The 23,546-nt window shown below is 45.0% G+C and overlaps 1 protein-coding gene across 1 annotated transcript in view; it reads left to right on the forward strand.

Annotated features, from left to right (window-relative positions):
• LOC122790514 (ER membrane protein complex subunit 4-like) overlaps positions 1-23,302 on the forward strand; it is a 147,601-nt gene extending 124,299 nt beyond the window's left edge. Inside the window, exon 3 of the mRNA XM_044058064.1 lies at positions 23,222-23,302. Coding sequence (XP_043913999.1) covers positions 23,222-23,302 — 81 coding nt within the window. The remainder of the gene's footprint in view (positions 1-23,221) is intronic.
• The last annotated feature ends 244 nt before the right edge of the window (positions 23,303-23,546 follow it).

Genomic DNA, 23,546 nt, shown 5'->3' on the forward strand with positions numbered 1-23,546 from the left:
CCCACAAGGTGACCTTGTGATGTCCCTCTGGCGCAATACCTGATACAGCTGTGAGGCATGCCAGATATGGGAGTCATGGTAGCTTCCAGGGCTGCCAGCACACACATCCATGATAATACCCTGCGCATTGCACACGACCTGGCAATTGATGGTGGGGAATCCCTTGCAGTTTATGTAGCATCTACCCTGCTCCCCGGGTGGTGACTTGATTTCTATATGCGTACAGTCTATCGCACCCAGTACCTCCGGGTATTGTGCCACACAGCGGAAGTGGCGCATATTGCTAGCCAACTCCTCCTGAGATCTGGGGAAGTATATATACTCATGGGCATGTTGTAACATGGCATCCAGAAACTGGTGTAGTACCCTGGATGCTGATGCCTGTGAGATACCCATTATATCCCCGGTTGGCCTTTGAAAGGTACCTGTTGCCAGTATTCGCAAGCTTACACATACCTTTGTGTCCACTGGGATGGGCTCCCCTCTGTTGTCTCTTGTTCTCAGGCGTGGCCGGCACAGCTCCACTATTTGCTGTAACGTGTCCCTGTCCACCCTGTAACGCTCTACTATCTCCAGGTCTTGGAGCCCCTGGTAGGTCACCCTTGGTCTGAACACTCTCCTTCTCCTCTGAGGCCTACAGTAGTTGTCGGCACCCTCCTCCACAACTCTGTCTGTCTCTGACACATGCCGATGCATCACGGCCACGGCGGCACCCAACATATACATTTTAAAAGTTCCCAGTGTGTTTACACCCTAAAGTGCAGCGTTTGGGAATACGCGCTGTGTGTTGTGTGCATTCACACTTTATACTGTTGTGCTGTACACCCGGTGATGTCATTGGGTGTGTCTGTGTGGCCGTATCTGTGGATTATCTTTCGTGTTTTACCGTTGGCACTGCAACGCTGTAGCCTTTGGTGTTACATTACACTTGCCTGCATTGGTTTAGCTGTACACCTTACCTTACTGTTTCTGCACGTTGCACCTACTATTGCCTGGAGTGCATCCTGAAGACACATGGCATATCATGCATTTGTCTCAAGCCGCGTTATGCTACCTCTCTACTTGGCTGTGCTGTATCGGTTCTTCACTCTTTGCAATTCTGCTACATCCCCTACTTTCTTTGCATTCCTATGTCTCCCCTTTCCTGTTTTGCGGGATTCTGCATGCAGAGTTGTCAGCTGCCGCCGATTGCCCTTCGTGGGTTGATTGGTGTTGATTGCTCATTACGACTCCAATTACACTGCTTCTGCATTTCCTCATATTCTCCGCATCACCTTCCTGTATCTGTGGTTGTTGACGGGGCAGCCGTCACATGACTGGGTTGGGGAACGTAGTCATCCTCGTGCACATGCATCTGTGCGTGCATTGTGTACTCTCAGCGCATCTATTTCCTCACACGCCGGTCCTGATGCTGTGATGTGCATTGTACAGCCCATGTTTGCTGGGCTCCAATGTGCTTCCTCCTACAGTGGCACACCCCTCTGCGATTGACATGTATTCTCTAGGCCACTGTGTATTACCGCTGCGCCGTTTGGTGCAGCCTAACGCCGCCGGGGGTTTTGCGATTCAGTATTATCTGCCTCATTTGCATGGCATTGACTAGTAATACATGGTTACGGCGCCGGACACCGCCACTCCTTGGCAACCCTTGGGCTGTGGTTGTGGCTTTCCATGCATACTATGGTGTATTGTGGCTGTGAAGCTGATGTGTATTATACTGCTCTTTTATGACATTGTCATATTATTTCATTGTTCCGCACCTTCCGCGGACATGTCCTGGGGTTCTGCTGTGGTTTCTGCGTACATACCATTTATGTCGTTATTTCCATTTTCTGCATGTTTTCTTTTGACATTCTCGGTGTCTTTCGCCATTGGCATGTTGCACCGGTATGACACCTGACGTTGGCAGCCTTCCGTTACTCCTATGTCATGTTTGGATATATGTAAACCGTTTTTATTGGTTTACATTACCGTGCCCTTATGCTACGCCTGCGCCACTTCGTGAATCGCTACATGCCTTCATTTGCATGGTGCAACACCGCACATGGGGTGTTTAACATACCTACGCTGGTGGCGGCGCAACTCAGGCGCACGCCGGTAGTGCACGTGGAATTGGATTGTACCTGAATTGCTCGGCGGCCATGTCTGGCATTGTGGCGCCTACGCCATGCGTGCGCCTGGCGCAAGGTTCATGAATCCCGGGGCAGGTCTAGTATATCTGCCCCTCTTGTGGGAAAGTTGACTACCTGTTCCATAGCTAAAGAGTGTCTGAACTATGGGAACCCTAGAGCTTGGGTATTGTGGCTTGAGTAATGTTCACAGATTATGTTTGGGTAGCTGACGTCACCCAGTATGATGGTGTTTGCAGAGAAATCTATACTCTCCAGTGTCAGCATGAAGGCTGTGTGGGAGTCCTGAGTTTGAGAGGGTGCTGTAAGAGCTCCTCTGTGTCTCTTTCCATGTGGTCCAGGGAGGTACGTCTCAGGTTGTTCACACCAGCATGGACAATGACTGCCTCATACTTGTACTTGCTGTGGAGTGACCTGTGTGCTTGTGTTATGTGGCACATTCTATCACCCGACAGGTAGCTAAATGTGACCCTCACCTTGCTCAGTCTGGAGGCGGGATGTCAGTCAACAGCTCATGTCAAGCATGTTCACACCCCTCATAAATGATGTGTAAACCTTCAAAGCCCCAGGCCTGTTGAAAATATGGACCAGACTGCAGATACCTGTATAAAGGCATTCTATGGACACATTCAGGAATGCATGGATCATGCAATCACATATGAAAGCAAGACCCAATCCTCCAAAGGCAGACGTCCTGTGTGCTGGACACCAGCCATAAACAAACTATACAATAGAAGGATGAAGCCACTACATGATACAACAAACTCCCAAAATGTGAAGGCATCACTGATGAGTATTAGAAGACAACTACAGGCACTCATAAGATTGTCTAAGGCCATCTTTGAGAGAAGATTCCACAAGACACTGAGGATAATCACAAGGCTTTCTGTAGTTATGTTAGGAACCTGGGTGGTAATACCCAGATATGCTCAGAGGTAGTCCAAGATGTCACATAAGTACCAAACACACAGACATTGCCATCATCCTAGTGGACAGGTTCACTGCTACCTTCTCCCCCCACCACACCAAAAGGGCAAATATGTCTCCCAGCAGAGTGCTGCCCCCCCTGACATCCCAGATGCTCAGGTAAGAGCTGCCCTCTCCAAAGCAATAAACACTGCATCAATGGGACCAGACAGTGTCCCAGGCTGTGTCCTACATGAACCCCAAGAAGAGCTACACCCAGACATAACACTACTGTTCAATCCCAGCCTCACTACACGATATGTGGCCAAAGAGTGGCGTACAGCAACAGTGGTCCCTCTACATTCAGGTGGTGCCTTAACGGATCCTGGACACTATTCGCCCCATACATCTGAATAGCTTGGTCTGCAAAGCTATGGCAAGGATCATCATGAACCTCATATATATAGATATTGGGGACCTACAGACATGTCACCATACACAGTTTGGCTTTGTTAATGGCAGATCCTACCTCTCAAACCTGTTTGATTTCTTTGAAACAGTCACCAAGGCCACTGTCAAGGGGAAGGAGGTCTACACAGCCTACCTGGACCTTGCATAAGCCCTTGATACAATACCCCACTTGTGCATTCTAGGGAAGCTCACCAGTGTACATATTAACCCCTATGTCACTATGGTTATTGCACAGTGGCTCAAGGGCAGAACACACATGGTTAGAATCGCTGGAGCCATGTCAGCCTCAAAACCAGTTACAAGTGGTGTCCCACAAGGCTCAGCCCTGGGATCTGTCATGTTCATTATATATTTATCAGAGGTACAGGCCAACATGGAAGTACTGTGGCTGAGCAAGTTGCAGATGACTGCAAACCAGACGCCATAATCAACTCTCCAGCTAACACACGCATCCTCCAAAAGGGCCTCTTGCAAACACACGACTTATGCCACAGCCATGGCCTCAAGCTGAATGCCAAAAAGCGTATAGTCATCCCCTTTGTCAAACACAAAGTGACCACAAAGTACCACATATGTGTTAATCCATTAAGTGCAGATGAAGGAATTATAAAAAAATACGAGCACTCATAAAATCATCCAAGGCCAACTTTGAGAGAAAAATTGCCATGGATTCAAAAGACAATCATAAGGCCTTCTTCAGCTATGTTAGAAACCTGGGTGGAAACTCCCAGATATGCACAGAATTAGTCCAAAATGATACAAAAATCACTGAACCCACAGACATTGCCAACATACTGGCAGACAGGTTCAGTGCAAACTTCACCCCCCTCTCCCCCCCAAAAGGAGAGATAACTATCCCAGAGGAGTGTAGCCTCCCAGACATCTCAAATGCACAGGTGAAAGCTGCTCTCTAAAGCTAAAACACAGCATCAATGGGACCGGATGGTGTCCCCGGCTGTGTGCTACACAAACTCAACGAGGAACTAAACCCGCATATAAGGCAGCTGTTTAATCTTAGCCTTACCACAGGATACGTGCCCAAGGAGTGGCGTACGGCAACTGTGGTCCCACTCCACAAAGGCAGTGCCTCTACGGACCCTGGTAATTACCGCCCCATAAGCTTAACAAGCCTGGTCTGCAAAGCTATGGAGAGGATCATAATGGAACTCATAAATAAAGACATAGGGGACTTGAAGACATTGGACCCGACCCAGTTTGGCTTTGTCAAGGGCAGATCATGCCTTTTGAACTTGGTCAACTTCTTCGAAACAGTCACCAAGGCCATTGATGAGGGAAAGGCAGTCCATACAGCCTACCTTGACCTTGCAAAAGCTTTCGACACAATACCCCACTCGGGTATTATAGAGAAACTTACCAGCTTAAATGTAAACCCATATGTCACAAGATGGGTTGCAAACTGGCTAAAGGACAGAACCCACAGGGTTAGAGTTGCTGGCGCCATGTCAGACTCCAAGCCGGTCACAAGTGGTGTCCCACAGGGCTCAGTCCTGGCCCCCTGTTGTTCGGCATCTACTTCTCAGAAGTACAGGCAAACATAGGAGGACTATGGCTGACAAAGTTTGCAGATGACTGCAAACTGGGCGCCATAGTGAAAAGTACATCAGAAACAGATATCCTTCAGAGGGGTCTCACGGAAACTGATAACTGGTGCCAGAGCCATGGCCTGAAGTTAAATGCCAAAAAATGTATAGTCATACCCTTCGGGAAAAACAAGGTAACCCCAAGCTACCATATAGGTGGCAATCCATTAAGCACAGAAGAGGTTATCAGGGACCTGGGGACCGAGGTTGACAGTGGCCTTTCTTTTGACACTCACATTGCTAAAGTGGTTAGAAAGACCTTCTACATTGCCCACCTGATCATGAAGGGATTCACATCCAGATCAAATGAGGTCATTGTTCCCCTGTACTCTTCACTTATCAGACCAATGATCGAGTACAATGCCCCATTCAGGATGTATCTCACCCGACACCTGCAACAATTGGAGAGACCCCAAAAGTTCCTCACCAAAAGGATAAAGGGACTCCAAAATCTGTCATATGCTGCCAGACTGAAGAAACTCCAGCTCTATTCAGTCGCATACTGCCTGCTCAGAGGTGACCTGTGCCTGACATACAAGGCCATGTCCAACCCGGAATTAATGGACATGCTCCACCTCAAAAATCCAAATCTACCAGATCCACTAGAGCAAGCGACTTAAACCTTAGCACGGATATAAATAGGACATGCTGGAGGGATAGATTTGTCACCCAGAGACTCCCTATGCTGTGGAATAAAATCCCGGTCCATGTGAGGCAGAGCACCTCGCTGGCTCTGTTCAAGAGAAATCTTGACCGGTGGATGGGAGATCATAGGTTTACCCCAGGAATCATCTCTGTGTCACTGCTGGACAGAGGCACAACAAACTAATGGGCACAGTATTTTTTAACATAAGGGGTGGCGTAAGCCACAAAACTTTGGGCTAGGCTTATAAATGCCTTAGGGCAGATAGCCTAGTATAAACCTATGAACCTATGAACCTATGGACCTTGGGGTACACAGGTTGATACCATTCTACCATTTGACAACAACATGGACAAAGTGGTTAGGAAAACATTTTATATGGGCCACATCATCATGATGGGATTCACATATAGATCAGGGGAGGACATTGTGCCTCTTTACTCATCCCTCATCATGACCATAATTGACTACAATGACCCTGTTGGCATGCACCTTACCAGACACCTGCAGCAACTGGAAAGACCACATACGTACCTCAACAAGAGGATCAAAGGGCTCAAACAGATGCCACATACTGACTGGTTAAAGAGACAGCAGCTCTACTCAGTGGCATACTGCCTCTTCATAGGCAATCTGTGCCTGACATATAAAGCCATGTCAAACCCTGACTTAATGGCCATGCTGCACCTCAGAATATCCAGATCCCATCAGGATACACGCTGGAAAGACTTGAACCTCAGGAGTGATATACATAGCACATGCTGGAGGGACACATTCATAACTCAGAGGCTCCCTTCATTCTGGAATATTATCCCAATAGAGGTTAGGCAGAGTCACTCAGTGACTATCTTCAAGAGTGATATTAATGACTGGATGTGACATTGTAGGTTTACCCTGGGTATCACTTATGTGTCACTGTTAGGCAGAGGCACAGTATACTAACCCTGGAATAGGGCATAGCAAGATAGATTTACAATGCATGGTGAAAGCCACACACATTCTGGTAGGTGTATAAATTCCCTAGGGTAGATATCCTTGTATGAACCTATGGACCTATGTATCTTGTTCACCATTGGCCCTATGTGCTGTTAATCACCAATGCAATCTCAATACTATGGTAGCATGTGCAAAGGTCAGTTGTCAGCCACCTCTATGGTACAGTTGTGGAATATGTGAGTCATGTAGTAATGTCTCAGCTGCCACATGTGCACAGTCAACCCTATCCCCTACCCATGGATGTACAACACATGTATGAGATGGAAACACATGGCCAAACTGTGGACTAAGCACTCTGAACCCAGTACTGGCATAACCTGTCAGGTGGCATGAAATACTACAGTGACTGCAATACCAGTCTGATGTGGACCTATACTGACAGCAATACAAGCACGGAAACACACCGGGCCATTCGTGGAGCCTAAGGATAGCATCCTGCATGACTGGCAGACACCTCTGCAGCTGGCACACAGGCATATGTTAGGCCTGCACACAGCACGCATAACACATAGCACACAAATCCTGTGTGCCAAACAAGCACAGTCTGTACAGCTATACAACACTACTGCTGCAGTTGTGTTAGGTACTTTAATTGTCCAGTACAGTGAGGACATGCTCACCAGGCTGGACAAGGTGAAGGTCACAGTGATATGCTCATGGGGCACTATGGTCCACCACATAACACAAGCATACAGGTCAGTCAGATGCATGGACACATATGACTCAGTCATTGTCCATGCCACTACAGCTGATGTGTGATGTCCCTCACTGGGATACATGATAGGGAACATGGAAGGGATCACTGAGCAAGTGACACAGGCTGGTAGAACCCTGACCTTGGTTGGCATCAGACCCTCACCAGGGATGCTGACATATTACTGAATGCTAATGAATTACTGTAGCTACAACACCCTAGCTGAACAGTTCTTAGCATACGGTCACTGCATTGCTATGGAACAACGTCTTACCACTCCCACAACAGGTGAAAACATGCAGCACCTGTTCATCAACAACATGTAGACTATATGCCCCAGACCAGGTGTGTATCCCTCACTACTAGGCTGATAGCATCTACATCTCACACTGTATATACACATCCCACATGCAGTACCTGCACAGAAGACCACAGTCATAATGTTACCCTGTGCAAATACCATGTATTCACATGTGGCAGGCATCACACATGGTAACTATTGAAGGTCACAGGTACATATGTGTATTTGGCACACACATACACCATGTGTGCATTGCCATAACTGGTTTAATCAATGTCATGCATTATTGTGAGAGACAACCCGCACACATGGGCATTCTGTGTGGGCAAAACACACGTGACATGTCTGTAATCAAAAGCCATAAATAATTGTGATATTGTTTAGAAAGGGGTATGTGCATCCTGTAGTGTGTTTTCCCAGTTGCCAAAAGGGGGATTTCTTTCAAACACACTTACCCCCCTTTACACACACTTGCTGGATTCAAACCCCTACCTAACGATGTTACGACACTAAAGACGGATGCATTAGCAGAGCATGCTATTCCCATTACTTGGAGATTTCTTTTCTCCTGATATACTTATAGGGTGCTGACATCATCAGAGTTTAGAAAGGGGAATGAGCATCCTGTGGTATGTTTTCACAGTTGCCAAAAAGGATGTTCTTTACATACACACTTGCCCCCCTTCACACCTGCTGGATTCAAACCCCTACCTAACTACGTTATGACTCTTGAGATGGATACATTAGCAGAGCGCGCTATTCGGATTACGGGAAGATTTCTTTTCTCCTGATATACTTATAGGGTGCTGACATCATCAGAGTTTAGAAAGTGGAATGAGCATCCTGTGGTGTGTTTTCACAGTTGCCAAAAGGGATGTTTCTTTCATACACACTTACTGGATTCAAACCCCTACCTAACTATGTTATGACACTAGAGACGGATGCATTAGCAGAGCGCGCTATTCGCATTACTGGGAGATGGCTTTTCCCCGGATATACTTATAGGGTGCTGACATCATCAGAGTTTAGAAAGTGGAATGAGCATCCTGTGGTGTGTTTTCACAGTTGCCAAAAGGGATGTTTTTTTCATACACACACACTTACCCCCCCTTCACACACACTTGCCACCTGCTGGATTCAAACCCCTACCTAACTATGTTATGACACTAGAGACAGATGCATTAGCAGAGCGCGCTATTCAGATTACTGGGAGATTCTTTTTCTCCTGATATACTTATAGGGTGCTGACATGATCAGTGTCTAGAAAGGGGAATGAGCATCCTCTGGTGTGTTTTCACAGTTGCTAGGAGTAACATTTGGACCAAGTGTGTGAGCATGCCCAGTTCAGCCTTCCCATGGCATGTTGTGTGAAAGATGTCTCATTTATCTAAGTGTGTGAGCATGCCCAGAGTGAGCTTTCCATATGTTGAACTCTGCAGCCCATCATATTTGTGGATGAGTGTGACCTTCAACAAATATCTCCAGTTTATGGTTATGTATTCTGTGCCATGTTGTGTAGTTACTGTCCAAATGCTTTTTGTGTGAACACAACAGGGATTATACTGTGCCTGCAGGTTTTGCATGGGATACTTTGCATACAATTGTCAACATCCATTCATACTGACCTAACACTGTAGTACTGTATAGTGTAGTGGTTCAGTACTTTCACTGTGGTGGACAGTATCCTGGGCTTTAGTCCCATCACTGCTTTACATTTCCATAGTGTGCACAACAGCCTGGTTAGGGTCCAGTTGTGCACATCTGCACAAAGGTGGTGCCTCTACGGACCCTGGTAATTATCACCCCATAAGCTTAACAAGTCTAGTCTGCAAAGCTATGGAGAGGATCATAATGGAGCTCATAAACAAAGATATAGGGGACATGCAGACATTGGACCCGTCCCAGTTTGGCTTGGTCAAGGGCAGATCATGCCTTTTGAACTTGGTTGACTTCTTCAAAACAGTCACTAAGGCCATTGCTGAGGGAAGGGCAGTCCATACAGCCTATCTTGACCTTGCAAAGGCTTTTGACACAATACCCCACTCGGGTATTGTAGAAAAACCTACCAACCTAAATGTAAACCCATATGTCACAAGATGGGTTGCAAACTGGCTTAAGGACAGGACCCACAGGGTTAGAGTTGCTGGCGCTATGTCAGACTCCAAGCCGGTCACAGGTGGTGTCCCACAGGGCTCAGTCCTTGGCCCTCTATTGTTCGTCATCTACTTCTCAGAGGTACAGGCCAACATGGGAGGACTTTGGCTGACAAGGTTTGCAGATGACTGCAAACTGGGCGCCATACTGGACAGTGCATCAGACACGGATATCCTTCAGAAGGGACTCACGGACACTGATAGCTGGTGCCAGAGCCATGGGCTGACGGTAAATGCCAAAACATGTATAGTCATACCCTTCGGGAAAAGCAAGGTAACCCCAAGCTACCATATAGGGTGGCAATCCTGTAAGCACAGAGGAGGTTATCATGGACCTGGGGACCCAGGTTAACAGTGGCCTTTCTCCTGACACTCACATTGCTAACGTGGCTAGAAAGACCTTCGACATTGCCCACCTGATCAGGAAGGGATTCACATCCAGATCTAGTGAGGTCATTGTTCCCCTGTACTCTTCACTTATCAGACCAATGATCGAGTACAATGCCCCATTCTGGATGTATCTCACCCAACATCTGCAGCAATTGGAGAGACCCCAAAAGTCCCACACCAAAAGGATAAAGGGTCTCCAACATCTGTCATATGCTGCCAGATTGAAGACACTCCAGCTCTATTCAGTCACATACCGTCTGCTCAGAGGTGACATGTGCCTGACATGCAAGGCCATGTCCAACCAGGAAGTAATGGACATGCTCCACCTCAAAATCGCCAAATCCACCAGAACCACTAGGGCAAGTGACTTAAACCTTAGCAGGGATATAAGTAGGACATATTGGAGGGATAGATGTACCACTCAGAGACTCCCTATGCTGTGGAATACAATCCCGGTCCATGTGAGGCAGAGCACCTCACTGGCTCTGTTCAAGGGGAATCTTTACCTGTGGATGGGAGATCATAGGTTTACCCCGGGGATCATCTCCGTGTCACTGCTGGACAGAGGCACGACAAACTAATGGGCACAGTATTGTTTCCATATAAGGGGTGGCGTATGCCATAAAACTCTGGGCTGGGCTTATAACTGCCTTAGGGCAGATAGCCTAGTATAAACCTATGAACCTATAAACCTATCTGACCATGTTGCATTATGTTCAGATATGAACTACTTACAACAGCCTCATCCAACATCAGTAGTGTATTCCACAACATAGGTGTACATTGGCAAACACTACTGATGTGCCCTAGGCCATTTCTAATGCTAGTCAGAGAGTGTGTTTGTCCTTCGACACATTGTAAGTGTAGTTTGCCATGATATATGTCTTGTTTAGTATACTGTGCCTCTGTCTACCTGTGACATAACATTGATACCCAGGGTAAACCTACCATCTCCCATCCACTCATTAAGATTCCTGTTGAGGAGAATCAATGAGTGACTCTATGGATAACCTGTACTGGTAGTTTACTTATGCGTGGGGGTGGCTTCTGTGTTATGGATAATGTAGTACAGCTTGTCCTATGTATGTCAGTGCTGGGGTTCAGGTCCCTCATGTGCATAGCTCACTGCCATTCAGATTGTACAAGGTGCAGCATGTTCATTGATTCCAGCTTGGACATGGCTTTCTACATCAAGCACAGCTTGCGTCTGGGTGGCCAGCATGGCAGTGTGTGGAGCTGCACTCTGTTTAATCAGGCAACACATTACATGTGTTCCAGCTCTTTGATACTCCTGGTAAGGTACTGTTGTGGACTTTACAGTTGATGGAGGTGTCTGCTGAGGTACACCCCACAGGGGCTGTTGTGGTCATTTGTAACGCTGATGAAGGATAACTGCAGAACCACAATGACCTCCCCTTATCTAGATGTCATAACCTTCATGATTAGGTTGGTATATGGATTGTTTCTGTTAACACTACAGCCACATGTTTGTCCTATGCAGGATATCTATCACCTTGTGTACCCAGGTCCGTCATTACATGTGAAGTATGTAATAGGTTAACACCTATGTGGTAATTGGTGGTCACTTACTGTATATCCACAGAGGTTGACTATACAGTTTTCTCCATTTCACATGCTGACATGGCTATGGCACCGGTTGTCTGTTTCTATGTGGCCCTTTTGTGGGATGCTTGTGTCAGCTGAAGTGTCAGATATGTTAGGCGGTTTGTAGTCCTCTGCAAACATGTTCAGGCACAGTCCTTACATGTTGGCCTGTACCTATGGGGCATATATACCAGACAGGGAAGGTCCCAGGACCAAGCTTTGTGGGATACCTGTTATATGTGGTTTGTAGTCTGACATGGCTGCAGCATGTCTGGCCATGTCAGTTCTGTCATTGGTCTGGTTTGCAACCCCTCTAATGACATTGGGGTGTATATATAAGCTGGTGAGCATATCTATATTGAACATGTAGGGTATTGTATGGAAGGCTTTGCAAGGTCCAGCTACACTGTGTGGACCACATTGCCCTCATCAGTGACCTCAATCACTGTTTCAACTGAGTCACACATGTTTAGGGCGGGTCTGCACGTCATAAACCCACACTGGGTAGGGTCGGGTGTCAATAGATCCCCAATATCGTTATGTCTGCAGTACATGCTGTTCCTTTCCATAGCTGTGCAGACCAAGCTTCTCAGGATTCTGTGGTGGTTGTTTTTAGTATCCATTCAGGCGACACCTTTCTTGAGAACACCCACTGTTGTTGTACACTGCTCTTTGGGTACATATCCTGTGGTAAGGCTGACATAATGTCAGGGAGGCAGCAGTCTGCTGGGAAAGATATTTCGCATTATGAGGGGGGGGGGTTGCACTGCACCTGTCAGGATGTATGTTGGCAATACGTGTGTGTGTTTGGTATGTTGTTTGTAATATTTGTGTGATCCAGAGCATATCCAGGAATTCACAACACACTTACTACCATCAGTTGCAGCAGCCTTGGGGTTATCCTTAGTGCCCTGTACAATTTGTATCATAATAGGTTCATAGGTTCATACTAGGCTATCCACCCTAGGGCATTTGTAAGCCTAGCCACAGTGCATGTGGCTTTTGCCACCCCTTGCTATGTGAATATTATGGCCACTTATGATTTACTTAGCTGTGCCTCTGTCTGGACATGACACAGTAAAGACCCCAGTGTACACCTACAATTATCCATCCATTTTGCTAACTTCCTGTTGAAGAGTGTCAGTGAGGGTCTCTGCCTAACATGTAGTGGTATTCTGTTCCAGGGTGTGGAGAGACTCAGGGTTAGGTATCTGTCCCTCCAGCACATCCTATTTGATTATGTGTTAAGGTTGACATCTCTGACTCACACAGCTCCGATGGCTTTGATTTTTCTGGGGTGGAGCATGTCCATTACTTCTGTGTTGGACATGGACTTGTACAACAGACATACAATGCCTCTGTGTTGGCAGTATGTGACTGCATTCGGCTGTGGTGTCTACAGCCAGGTAGCATATGAGATATAGTTGAGACCCTTTCTGACTCTTGCTGAGGTACCTTTGAGGTCTTTCTAACTGCTGCAGGTGCCAGGTAATGTACATCCCACATGAGGCATTGTATTACATTATGGTCTGATAGGGGAACAGTATATGGGGACAATGACCTTTGTTGACGTAGATGTGAATCCTTTCATGATACAGTATCCAATATAGACAGTCTTCCTAGACAAATTGGCGATGTGGCTGTCACATAACAGGTGACTGTCCACTTGTGTCACTAGGTCCCTGATTACTCCTTCCACACATAATGGTTTACCACCTATGTGGTAATTTGTGTGTACCTTGTTTTGTATTTGGTGGTACATTCATACTGTCCACTGTCTTCAGGACAGTGGGGTGGGATTCCTGTGTGTGAGAGTGTGGTCTGTAGCATGCTACAGACTGTACAGCAGTCTTGCCTACAGTTAGTTGCACATGGGTGGACTGCAATGACATAAGCATTGTCAGTTAACTGGACGTATGGCTGTCTGTGCTGAATATGGATACTCACCCTCCTTTTATGTTTTGTTACAGGTTTTGTGGCCATAACACATGATATGTGGTATTACCTGGTAGTGCTGGTGTGCTGTCATGAGGCTTGCAGCAGGTTTGTATCACTGGACAGACATTAATGTTCTCCATACTGGGGAGGGCCTCAGGAGCATGCATATTGAGGTTTACACATCTGGCATTGATCAGCATTACCCTTCTGTTTCTTTCCAGTTTTGTGTTCTATGGTGGTGGGTTGCTCTTTTCGGCCTTGACTACGGGAGAATCTCTGTAGTTTGCAAAAGCCTTAGGCAATATCCAGATGCTCATGGGTAACAGGTGCAAGCCATCCCTGGGACAGCAGCATGTCTCACTATGGAGTCACCTATTACAACTGTATCAGGCATGTTGTTTCTCCTTCTGTCCTGTGACTGTTTGGCACACCAGCTTTGTGTACTATGTGTTACATTTGCTATGTCTGGGGTTTGCTTTATTGGGTGTCTGCTTTGAAGGCTTGTGTTGGTGTTGTGTGTTTGTAATTAGGGCCTCTGGGAATGTTTTTGTGTTTATGTGTTTGGTTTATAGTCGTTGTAGGTCTATGTGGGACTGGGTTTGTGGTGTATGTGGTTACCTTGTCCTCCTGACTACTTTTGACAGTACTGATTTGGGGGTGCTCAAGCCCCGGTTTGGCTACCTGGTTGCATCTATCACATACATTTGTATTTATTGGGGTGAGTTGTTGTGTGTGTACTTGGGACAGGTGTCACATTGCCACTGGATTCACAGATTATACTTGTTTTGCCTGGCCTTAGTGGATTGTATGTGTGGACACATTTTATTGCCATACTAGTGATCACTGATTACTTCACTTTTCATGTTTGATCTATCATGTGGTAGCTTCCTCATTCTCTTCAATGGTTTAGTAATTTATGGTGTCCAGCATGCCAGACGCCTGGGTGTATGGCATTGTGTCTTGTTGTTTGTGATTGCAGACTCAAAGCACTCTTGGCTGTGTTCATGGTATGCCTGTATAACATGTTCTGCAGTGTGTCCCATATTCTGGACCTGCACAGGGCTTTTTATGGATTCCACATTGGTTTGTAGGGGTGCAAGCTATGCTTTATACATGTGTTTCACTGTGGTAGTCTGGTCAGGGACTGGGGTCGTGATGTGTAACTACAGTGTGAGTACTCTATGGTCTGGTCTTACCAGTGAGGGATACACTTCTCATCTTGACATCCAGTACACATATTTCTGATTATCACATCCAGTATGCTTACCCCTCTTGTGGAAGTGTTACATTTTGCATGTCCATTTTGTTTGATGGAATCTGGGAAATTGTCTACACTTGTGTCAGTGCTAGTATAATACAAAGAGTATAGTGACAAACACCTCAAAAGCTGACTTCACACTTCTTTGGACTGAGATGGTATCTGTTAAGCCCACTGGGCCAGTGGAAACCACAACACACAATGGTGACTCCTTCACAGACACTTTCTACGGACATCTCCGAGATAGCATGAACCATGCAATCACAAATAATAACATGACCCTCTCCACCAAGGGAAAGTAGCCTGTCTGGTGGACCCCAGCCATAAACAAACTGTATAACAGATGAAGGATACTAATGCAAGACTGAGCTACATCTCCTAAAGGGAAGGCATCTGTGAGCAGCACTAGTAAAAAGCTACATTCTCTCATAAAGACATCCAAGGTCAACTTTGAGACATAAACACCAAAGACGATAAAGATAACCACACTGCCTTTTTCAGTTATGTCAGACACCTGGGTGGGAACCCTCAGATATGCTCTGAGTTGGTACACAACAGCATATATTTCAGTGACCTGACAGATATTGGCAACATTCTGGCAGACAGGTTCAGTGCAATTTTCCCCCTCCCTCACCCCCAACAGAAGATAGTTATCACAGATGAATGTAACCTCACTGTCATCTCAGATGTCCATGTGAGAGCTGCACTCAGCAAAGACAAGAACACAGCATCAATGGGACCTGATGGCATCCCCAGTTGCATGCTATGTGAACTCCAGAAGGAGCTAAACCCGTATATACAAATGCTATTTAACCTTAGCCTTGCTACAGGATATGTACCTGAACACTGGCGTACAGCAACAGTGGTCCGACTCCACAAAGGAGATGCCTCCACAGACCATGGCAACTACCACCACACAAGCTTAACCAGCCTTGTCTGCAAAGCTATGGAAAGAGTCATTATGGAGCTCTTAAACAGAGACATCGGTGACCTACAGACCCTTGATCCCACCCAGTTCAGCTTTGTACAGGGCAGATCCTGCCTTTTGCACCTAGTTGACTATTTTGATACTGTCAGTAGGGCCATTGATGAGGGCTACACGGTCCACACAGCCTACCTGCACTTGGCTAGGGCCTTTGACACAATACCCCACGCAGGCATCATAGACAAGCTCAACAGCTGAACTATAACATCATATGTCACAGGATAGTTTGCAAAACGGCTAAGAAACAGAACCCATAAAGTTGACATTGCAGGTGCCTTGTCAGATTCAAAGCCAGTCACAACTGGTGTCCCACAAAGATCTGCCCTGGGACCCCTCTTATTTGGCATTTACTTTTCAGATGTGAAAGCAAACATAGGAGGGTTGTGGCTGACAAAGTTTGCAGCTGACTGCAACCTAAGTGAATACATCAGCCGGCACACACATCCTACAGAATGCCGTCACAACGACAGATAGCTGGTGCCGGAATCATGGCCTGAAACTGACTGCAACTGATGTGTAGTCATCCCCTTTGGGAGGAACAAAGTACCCACAAATCAATACATAGACAGCAACCCACTGAGCACAGAATACAAATCAGACACCTGGGGACACATGTAGATAGTGACATCTCGTTTGACACCCATGTTGCCAAAGTGGTTAGAAAGACTTTCTATCTTGCCCACCTTATCATGAAGGGTTTTCCATCCAGATCACAGGAGGTCATTGTACCATTATACTTCTCCCTTATCAGGCCCATGATTGAATACAAAGCCCCATTTGGTATGTACCTCACCCAGCACTTGCAACAGCTGGAGAGACCCCAAAAGTACCTTACCAAGGAGATCAGGGGTCTACAACACATGTCATATGCTTCCAGACTAAAGGAAATCCAGCTTTATTCAGTGGCATACCGCATATTTACAGGTGACCTATGCCTGACATACAAGACCATGTCCAATCAGGATGTGGTGGACATGCTCCACTGCAAGCAATCCAACTCCACCAGAACCATGGGAGCTGAAGATTTGAACCTCAGCACATACATGTATAGGACATGCTGGAGGGACAGAGTCATAACTCAGAGGCTTCTCACACTCTAGCAGAGTATCCCAGTTCATGTTAGACAGAGTCCCTCACTGACTCTCTTCAAGAGAAGTCTGGACAACTGGATGTGGGATTGTAGTTTTACCCCAGGGGTCCTCCCTGTGTCACTACTAGACAGAGGCACAGTCAAGGTATTCAATTATGTACAGGGGTCATAATGTGTCACTACTAAGTGAGAGGCACAATATTCGGAATCTATTCTGTACACTTATTACCACTATAAGTGGTGGCAATAGCCACATCACTATGGCTAGGCTTATAAATGCACTAGGGCAGATAGCCTAGTAGTAAACTATGAAACTATGAAACTATGGTGTATGTGTAGGTATTGTCAGTCAAGCAATATAATGTGGTTTGGGGGGCTTGATATCTTCCTGTCTTCCAACAGTTTTTTGTCTATTCCTTCTAGCATGTCAAGGGATCAGTTGCTAGTGTCCTCTCCTGCTCAGCTGGTGAACCTGGGAATATTGAGGCAATGTTACAATTGACTCATGTACACAGACAACCCTGTCCTTCTCCCACAAAACACAAATGCATGCCAGAGATGCAACTATATAGCCAAACTGGAGGCTGAGCTCTCGCAACATAGGACTGGCAGGACCAGAGAGGAGGAGAAGGTGACCACACACACTACAAACCCAGTCTCACATAGCACTATCACAACTTCAAATCATACACATAAACACATAAAGACATACTCGGAGCCTCTGATCACAGATCTACCATAACAGCAGAGGCTACCAAAGCAGACACCCAAACAACTGCCTCCACAGGGCACAGCACATGCAACACATAGACCACAGAGTCAGTGTGCCAAACATTCACAGCCCTTAAGGCCAAACACAATGCCAGACACACCCGTCATAGGTGACTCCATCGTCAGACACACTGACGTCCCGCTCACCAGATTTAGTAAGGAGAAGGTCACAGTAAGCTGCCTATTGGGCGCTGGAATCCACCACATAATGCAAGCACTCAGGTCACTCAACTGCAAGTACAAGTATGACTCAGTCATTGTCCATGCTGGTGTGAACGACCTGAGATGTACCTCCCTGGACTACATGAACAGAGACATAGAGGAGCTCTCTGATTATGTAGCCCAGGCAGGTATGACCCTGACCTTGAGCAGTATCCTACCTTCACCAAGAATGATGCCACAATACAGAGACAAGATGACCAGCTGTAATAATTGGCTTAATCTATGGTGTCATTCAAAGGGGATCCAATGTCCATCTGCCTGGGATGACATGCTGGACAAGCCACGCTGATTCGCAGGGGATGGCTTGCACCTGTCACCCCTGGGCTTCCAGAATTTGGCTAGGGCTCTTGCCACCCCCATTGTGCCTTTTTTAGGCAAGGCTCAGATTCTAACCCTACCACCCTATAACACAAAGAAGGAAATAAACTAAGGGTAATGCTGCTCAATGCCAGACATCTCAACCTCAAGATGCACGCACTTGAAGCCCTTCTCAGTATGGAGAACATCGATGTCTGTGCTGTGACTGTAACCTGGTTCAGGGCTCCTGACAGCACCCCGGCAGTATCAGGTGTTACCTCATATCATGCGTTCCGGCCCCAAAATCCAGACGACACCAGGGAAGGAGGGTGGGTGTCCATATTCATCAAGGCCACCCTCACCTCAAGGTTGGTGGCAACACACGATGCATCGGAGGCCATCCACGTGCAATTAACTGTAGGCAAGGCTGCTCGGCAGTTTGTACCAGGTTACAGGCCACCCTCTCAAACTCAGGAACCTCACACAGCTGGATATAATGTGATAACATTGGTTAAAAGTAGATACAACATATATAACAATGATTTAATATTTAGGAATATTTTAGCCAGTTTAGAGAAATTGAAGGTAAGTTAGTATAATACAAACAGGAGTTGTACTATGAAGTGAGAGAAAAAAAACAGGGTTATGGTATATTTGGAAAGAAAGGGGAAATAAATCGGTTGAAATAAGGAAGTGAGTGAATAACGGGAAGTACGGATGTATAAGGTATGAATAGGTACTGGTCCATATTTATGGACGGGGAGTAAGGATGTATAAGGCATGAATAGGTACTGGTCCATATTTATGGATATAGTGTATCTTGAGGTTGATCAAGAACAGAGCCTGACTTTGGCTATGGAATCTTCCAGAACACAAACAAAAGGATTTTTACACAGATGTAAACAAACACAAAAACAGATACACAAACAAATTATTACATTTTTACTCAGATGGAAAATTCTAGACAGTGTTTTTAAGAATGATAGGGAATTGAATGCCTAGTAGGCTAACTTGGTAGTAGATCCAAGGAGATCATAGGATTTATAAGTTAAGAAACAATAAAGTGTAGGCAGAAGTACTCCATGTGCACACGAGTGATGGTTAGAGTTAGTCTGGATTAGGACAAGGACATAGCCATTGTTTTTTAAAGTACTGAATCAGACTTTTCTTGAACTGAGGTAGAGAGAGTTCAGATGTAAGATTAGCAGAAAGAGAATTCCAAGTTTTGCCAACAGAGTTAGCAAATGGAGATTCTCCAGCTGTGTTGGATTTGAGAGTTTGATCTAGTAGTCTTTCAGATGAACGAAGTGCACTGAGGTTACTGTAGGGGTGATGAGGTTTTTAAGTATGGTTGTATTATCTTGTTGGTAGAGGATCTTGTGTGCAACAATGTGTTGGTTAATCTGAAGTAGGTTAGGCAGTTCAAGCCATCCTAGTAGATTTAAGTTATGACAATGAAGAGTTCTGTAGGCTGCAACGGTAGCGAATCTAGCAATGTGATTGTAGCTGCTAGAAAGTTTATTAAGGTCAGTTTTGCTGAGGCTTGTAAATAGAGGGGAAGCATAGAGTAGGGTGGAGAGTAGGTGTGTCTGAGCAATTACAGTTCTGGCTAATGGCATTAGGAAGGGCTTGATCCTATACAGTGAGCCAAGTTTTTTATTAAGTGTTTTAATAGTTTTATTGATATGCAGATCAAACTTAAGACTATTATCTATTATAAATCGTAACAGTTTGGTTGAGGAATCTGGGGAAATAATGGTGCTGTTGTTGGATTTTAATGTAAAGGTTATAGGGGCATACCTGTGAGTGGGGGAGAAAAGCAGCAGTTTGGTTTTATTAGGATTTAACATGAAACGATGGTTAAGGAGCCAATTTTCAACTGTGTTAAAAGTATTTTGAGATAGAATCTGCAAATCTGTAGGTAAAGTGTCGGAGCATACTAAAGTGGAGTCATCCACATATTGAATGCATGTTGCATTTGGGATGACCTTATACAAATCATTGATGAAAATGGAAAATAGTGGACCTAGTATGGAGCCTTGGGATAATCTGAGGATGATGGGTAAAAGGGTGGATAGTTTTCTCTGCCATAGGACAGCCTGTTGTCTACCACTGAGATATGATTGAAACCAATGGATGGCCTGGTCCTCTAGGGAGATGGATTTCAGTGTTTATGAGTATTTGGTGGTTTGCCACATCAAAGGCTTTTGAAGGACGGAGAAAGATAGCAGATGAAAGTTTATCATTGTTTCGGTGTTGGTTAATGATGATAGAGAAGGAGAGGAGGACTGAGGTTGTACTACAGAATGGTCTAAAGCCATGTTGGGTGTTGGCTAGAAGATTATTATGGACAAGATAGTTCAGGAGTTGATTCTGGATTCATTTTTCCATAATTTTACCAAGGGTCACAGAATAGCTATGGGTCTATAGTTTGAAAGTTCAGTAGAGCTGCCTCCTTTATGGAGTGGGATTACATGGGATATCTTCCAGACAGCGGGAATGGACACTTCAGTTATAGTTCTATTGATCAGGATAGTAATGGGGTATGCTATGGCATCTGCATCTTTTTATAGATATTCTGCAGGGAGGAGATCATCCGACAGGGTGGTAGGCTTTAGTTTTTTAAGTAATTTTCGGACCAAAGTTGTGCAAACTGGCTTGGAGTTAAAGAGGGTTGGGAGCAGGGTGTAGTGGCCAGAGAATATGGGCATCCAGGTGATAAATGGTTAGCTAGGTTCTGGGTGGTTGTTATAAAGAAGCTGTTAAAGGTATTGGCAATTTCTGCTGGGAGGGTTTGGTTAGAATCCAAAGGGGTAGGAGTGGAGGACTGTCCTGGACTAAGGAGTTTGTTTATACCTTCCCAAAACTTTTGTGGCTTGTTTTGGTGTTTTTCTTGTAAATGACAGTAATAGTTTTTCTTGTCTAATGTGGTGGATTTATTTTGTTTCATTTCTTAGCTGTCTGTATCTAAGTTTTATCTATGGGTTTTTTTTGTGGTCCTCAAAGTGGCCCAATGCCTATTTCTAACTAACATTTTATGTCTGGTTTCTTTTGAGAGCCAAGGAACAACTTTTGTTTTGGTTCTAACAGTCCGTGCTGGTGCATGGGTGTCAAGGATGGATAGGAATTTGGTATTAAAGTAATTTACTGCTTCTTCAAGTGGTAATTGTTTCAGAACTGACCGAGTGCAAGATTTGAGTTAATTTTGGAAATTTGTGCAGTTGAAATTCTTATTGTTCCTTATTGTTTTAAAAATGGACTGGTTGTGGATATCAGCTTTTTGCCTGATTAAATAGGTGAGGAGGTGATCACTTACATCATCAGGCAGGGTCCCACTCTTGTATTTGAGGGGATGGGTGTTAACAAGAATCCAATCCAGAATACTTGCTTTATTGTTGGGTTTACTGATCCTAGTGGGGGAGGATATGACCTCTGAAAATCCATTAAGGTTTATGTGGTGAGTGGGAGGTTCTGAGGAACACATGTTCCAATCTATGTTGAAGTCCCCAAGTACAATGGTTTCTTGGGGGTAATTGCTGGATAACCAATGTAGGATATCTTTAAGGGTATTTATGTTATTGCCTGGGGGAATATACACACAGATGAGATTTATACATTTGTTCTTATTAATGTGGATCTTAGTGATAATAATTTCAGCATTGCCAAACAGGGATGTTTGCAGGGCATTATTGGACACTTCAAGCATGGATTTGTACAGAACAGCTACCCCACCTCCCTTTATATTGGTTCAATCAAGCCTTAGGATGTTATAGCCTGGTGGTATAACTTCTTTATCTGAAGTAGAAGGTTTTAGCCAGGTTTCAGTTAGACATAGTATGTCTGGGGAAAGAACATCTAAGAGGGCATGTAGGTGTTGAATCTTATTGTTTATACTTCTGATATTTAGGTGACTGATCAAGAGTGAGTTTGGGGTTTGTCTAAGATTTGTGTAGTAGTGGGACAGTTAGTAAAGGACCGAGAGCCAGTGGATGAGGATGGCACAAGATTTATAGGTGGTAAGAAGCTGTGTATACCTTAGTTGGTGTGGTGGTTTTAACCAATTTAGACTTTTTAGTGCTATACATTGGTGGATTCTGAAAGGCGTATTTGCTACAAATGTAGCCACTTTATTACAGCATTCTTCAAGTTTTGCTTTTTGTGATACCTGGAGATTAGTAAGGATGGGAGTGCCATAAAGTAGTGAGGGGAGGATGAGGGGAGGAAGTACACAGTGGCAGGTCTACGTTCAGTAGTGCTAGTGAGAACATTTTTGGCTCCAGAAAACACCCCTAGCTTTTTGTGAGTTTTTTTATGCAGTTTTTTATATGCAGGTTGAATTTAAGATTTTCATCCTCTATCATCATCCCCAATAATTTGCGATGAGAAGTGATTTCAATGGTTGTACTATTAAGAGAGAGGATGTTAACGTTTTTTTTTTCACGAGAGAGGGATTTGGGGGGGAGTAGTGGTATTTTCTGGGGGGGGGGTAGCTACAATGCTAAGTTTCAGTGGCACTTAAAGCTTCCTGAATAATTTGTTGGAGATGTGCCAGGTTGTCTGGTGTGCATATGAGTATGCTAGTGCTAATTTAAAATTCCTGATTTAAAATATGAAACATTTTCATCTAAAAATGGTGCAGCTGGTTCCCTTCCTGGTGAGATAAGGAGCGAATGCTGTTGTTTCTGGTTTGGTTACTATTGGTTACACATCAGTATTAAATTGTAATTGGCCTGTGTGTGTTTAGCAGTTTGATTTAAACTTGTGTTTGCAGATGCAGCCATATTATTATGCTGTTCTGAAATCTGCTACTGGATTTGGTTTTCAAAACAATCTCACAACATTTGGGAAGTAATGTGTTAGTCACTTTAGTGTAGTGAGCACTATTCTTTGTTTTTAATCTACGTGACTTATTTTTGCTCACGCACTCATGGCTGAGGGAAGCAGTCAAAACCCGACAGTTGAACTACCTTACAATCCTGATATGCTTAGAAGTACCAAGTCAGGTACATCTAATATTAAGAGCAGATTTGAAGATGCTGTTACAAGTGACATTAATCCATTGTTATCTTTCAGTCCATTGGCTGAGACATATGATG

This window comes from Protopterus annectens, chromosome 16.part0 (assembly GCF_019279795.1).
Source record: "Protopterus annectens isolate FY-2018-M chromosome 16.part0, PAN1.0, whole genome shotgun sequence".
In the NCBI taxonomy this organism is placed as follows: Eukaryota; Metazoa; Chordata; order Ceratodontiformes; family Protopteridae; genus Protopterus; species Protopterus annectens.